Consider the following 3,530-nt stretch of genomic DNA (forward strand, 5'->3'; position numbering starts at 1 on the left):
CTAACTTATATCTAACTTATATATCTGTGTTTCCGTAACTCATAAATCTGTTTCCCTAATTTATATCTAACTTATATAACTGTGTTCCTAACTTATGTTTAACTTATGTATCTGTGTTTCCCTAACTTATATCTAACTTATATATCAGTGTTTCCCCAACTTATATCTAACTGATGTATCTGTGTTTCCCTAACTTATATCTAACTTATATATCTGTGTTTCCCTAACTTATATCTAACTTATATATCTGTGTTTCCGTAACTCATAAATCTGTTTCCCTAATTTATATCTAACTTATATATCTGTTTCCCTCACTTATATATCTGTGTTTCCCTAACTTATCTAACTTATGTATCTGTTTCCCTTACTTATATATCTGTTTCCCTAACATATATCTAACTTATATAACTGTGTTCCTAACTTATGTTTAACTTATGTATCTGTGTTTCCCTAACTTATATCTAACTTTTATATCAGTGTTTCCCCAACTTATATCTAACTGATGTATCTGTGTTTCCCTAACTTATATCTAACTTATATATCAGTGTTTCCCTAACTTATATCTAACTTATATATCAGTGTTTCCCTAACTTATATCTAACTCATAAATCTGTGTTTCCCTAACTTATATCTAACTTATATATCAGTGTTTCCCTAACTTATATCTAACTCATGTATCTGTGTTTCCCTATCGGTTCCAGCTCGGTAACGAGATCTCCGACAGCTTGCTGTGGCCTCCCCGGCCCCTGAAGGACCAGGTCATAGAGCTGAGCATCAGACTGCGATCGGAAACTTACAACGACGCTCTGAGGGACCCAAGCAGCGTCCAGTACCAGCAGCTGGCCCGCCACTTCACTCGCAGGGTAAGGCAGCTGCTAACCAATCAGAGGCTACGCTGGGGGAGGGTCTGCTAACCAATGATTGGTCTAAAAGTTGTTCCTGTTTTTCAGATTGAAGATGCCTTCAGGAGGCTGCCGGGCTTCAAGAGCGTCTACGTCCTCGAGTTCAGGTAACTATTAATTATCATAATAATAATAATAATGGGATGTTATACATTCATGTGACATATTAAAGTAATATATTAATGTTATATATTAACGTTATATATATTAACGTTATATATTCATGTTACATATTCATGTTACATATTCATGTTAGATATTCATGTTACATATTCATGTTATATATTCATGTGATATATTAAAGTTATACATTACGTTATATATCCATGTTATATATTAACGTTATATGTTCACGTTATGTATTCATGTTATATATTAACATTATATATTCATGTTATATATTAACGTTATATTTTCATGTTATATATTAACGTTATATATCCATGTTATTTATTAACGTTATATATTAACGTTATATATTTATGTTATTTGTTAACGTTATATATTAACGTTATATATTGTTTGTGTTTGCAGGCCGCAGAAGGACCTGGAACGGTGAGTTTGATCGTTTTTATTTCTGACAGAGAAACATGGTTTTTATTTATTTTTTTCTTGGATTTTTGTTGTTTTTTCATCTCTTCCTCCCAGTCTAACTGTTCCCTGTCATGGGTCTGGTGGTTCTGGTTCTTCCAGTCTGACTGTTTCCTTTTCCCTGTCAGGGGTCTGGTGGTCCTGGTCCGCTATGTCATCACGCTGGAGGTCTCGGGGGGCCGCGGCGTTGCCAACGAGACCCTGGACTTCATCTCCCTGCAGAACAACCTGGTGGAGAATAGCTACCCTGGCGCGGCCGAGACCCCCACCGTGGTCTACACCATCACCGACTTTCGCAACTACATCACTGAGGCCCTGCACCGAGACCACTTCCTGTCCAACGGCAGCTTGGAGACCGGTACGCCGCCGGAGACCGGTACGCCGCTGGTCTATCAGATACATTTAATTTTTTTATCATCGTCAGATACATCGCAGGATTGTTAATTATCATATGTTAATTATATGATTCCAGCGGTTTTCAAGTTTTTCTAAAATATTTGAAACATTTCATTTCGACTGGTATTTTGAAATTATTTGACATTTTTCTTTTAAAAATCTGGCTTTTTTTTTGGAAAATTTGTCGACTTTTATTTTGAAATTATTTAACTTTGTCTCTCAAAATATTCTGACTTTTACTCCGAAAATATTTGTATTCTTTTCAAAATTTTCAGACTTTTATTATGAGATAATTTCCTTTTTGAATATTTTACTTTTAAACTCAAAATTTCCACAAATATTGGAAAATAATTTACTAGTGATCTTGTGATGTTGCAGTTTTTGAAGCTAAAGTGTTTGAGATATATATGTATGTATATATGCATATATATATATATATATATGTATGTATATATGCATATATATATATATATATATATATATATATATATATATATATATATATATATATATATATATATATATATATGTGTGTGTATCTATATATATATACATATACATATGACTGATGTTTTTTGGCAGTGAACGTGTTTCCTGACGTGAAACCTACGAGTCGGCCGGCCGACACCGTCAACAACATGGTGAGTTACACAACATTTAATATATAATATAGAACAATATATATAATAACAACATATCAATATAAATACCAAGTCATTAAATTATCATCCAGATACATCGCAGAGTTGTTCTTGATCAAAATATTTTTGTTCTGAAAATATATAAACTTTTTTCCCAAAAATATTTCGACTTTTATTCTGAAAATATTTAACTATTTTTTCTCAAATTATTTCGACTTCTCTTCTGAAAATATTTAACCACTTTTTCACAAAACATTTCGAGTTTTATTCTGAAAATATTCAACCCTTTTTTCTCAAAATAATCAGTTTCATTCAGAAAATATGCCATGCTTTTTTCCTCAAAATATTTCAACTTTATTGTGAAAATATCTGATGTTTTTGTCTTCAACAAAATCAACTTTTATTCTAAAAATATTTAACCCTTTTTTCTCAAACTATTCCAACTTTTGTTGTGAAATATGTGATATAATTCCTGTTCCAGGACAACGTGCTAGCGGCGGAGAAGCCTCCGGACGCCCCGAGTCACGAGGCAGACGCCACCAACGTTTTCCTCAAAGACGACTTCCTGGTCGACCCCCTCGACCAATGGGAAGGCCCGCAGGGCGCCGCGCTGAGCGAGAACGACGTCTTCCTGTTCGACGAGAGCACCGATCCCCCCCCCGCCGCCGAGTTCCCCGGGAAGACCGGGGGCATGCACACACACAGTGAGCACAACACACACACACACGCACACACACACAGACACAAACACACACAGTGAGCACAACACACACACAAACACACACAGTGAGCAACAACCAACCTTTTATTTGGAAAAAGTTATACGTACAGTATAACCCTAACCCTACAGTATAACCCTAACCCTAACCCTGTCCTGGACTGTCCTCTGGACCCCATAGAGGAAGTAGGGGAGAGGAGGATGTTAGCCAAGCTGACATCCATCATGGACAACACCTCCCCCCCCCTACATGACACTGTGGGGTCCCTGAGCAGCTCCTTC

At 35.9% G+C, this 3,530-nt stretch overlaps 1 protein-coding gene across 1 annotated transcript in view; it reads left to right on the forward strand.

The window, feature by feature from the left end:
* LOC117941200 (interphotoreceptor matrix proteoglycan 2-like) overlaps nucleotides 1-3,530 on the forward strand; it is a 4,454-nt gene that overhangs the window by 529 nt on the left and 395 nt on the right. The window contains exons 2-7 of the mRNA XM_034866289.1: nucleotides 702-863; nucleotides 951-1,009; nucleotides 1,437-1,457; nucleotides 1,622-1,851; nucleotides 2,472-2,530; nucleotides 3,012-3,234. Coding sequence (XP_034722180.1) covers nucleotides 702-863; nucleotides 951-1,009; nucleotides 1,437-1,457; nucleotides 1,622-1,851; nucleotides 2,472-2,530; nucleotides 3,012-3,234 — 754 coding nt within the window. The remainder of the gene's footprint in view (nucleotides 1-701; nucleotides 864-950; nucleotides 1,010-1,436; nucleotides 1,458-1,621; nucleotides 1,852-2,471; nucleotides 2,531-3,011; nucleotides 3,235-3,530) is intronic.

The sequence above is a fragment of the Etheostoma cragini genome, unplaced genomic scaffold (genome assembly GCF_013103735.1).
Source record: "Etheostoma cragini isolate CJK2018 unplaced genomic scaffold, CSU_Ecrag_1.0 ScbMSFa_4656, whole genome shotgun sequence".
Lineage (NCBI taxonomy): Eukaryota > Metazoa > Chordata > Actinopteri > Perciformes > Percidae > Etheostoma > Etheostoma cragini.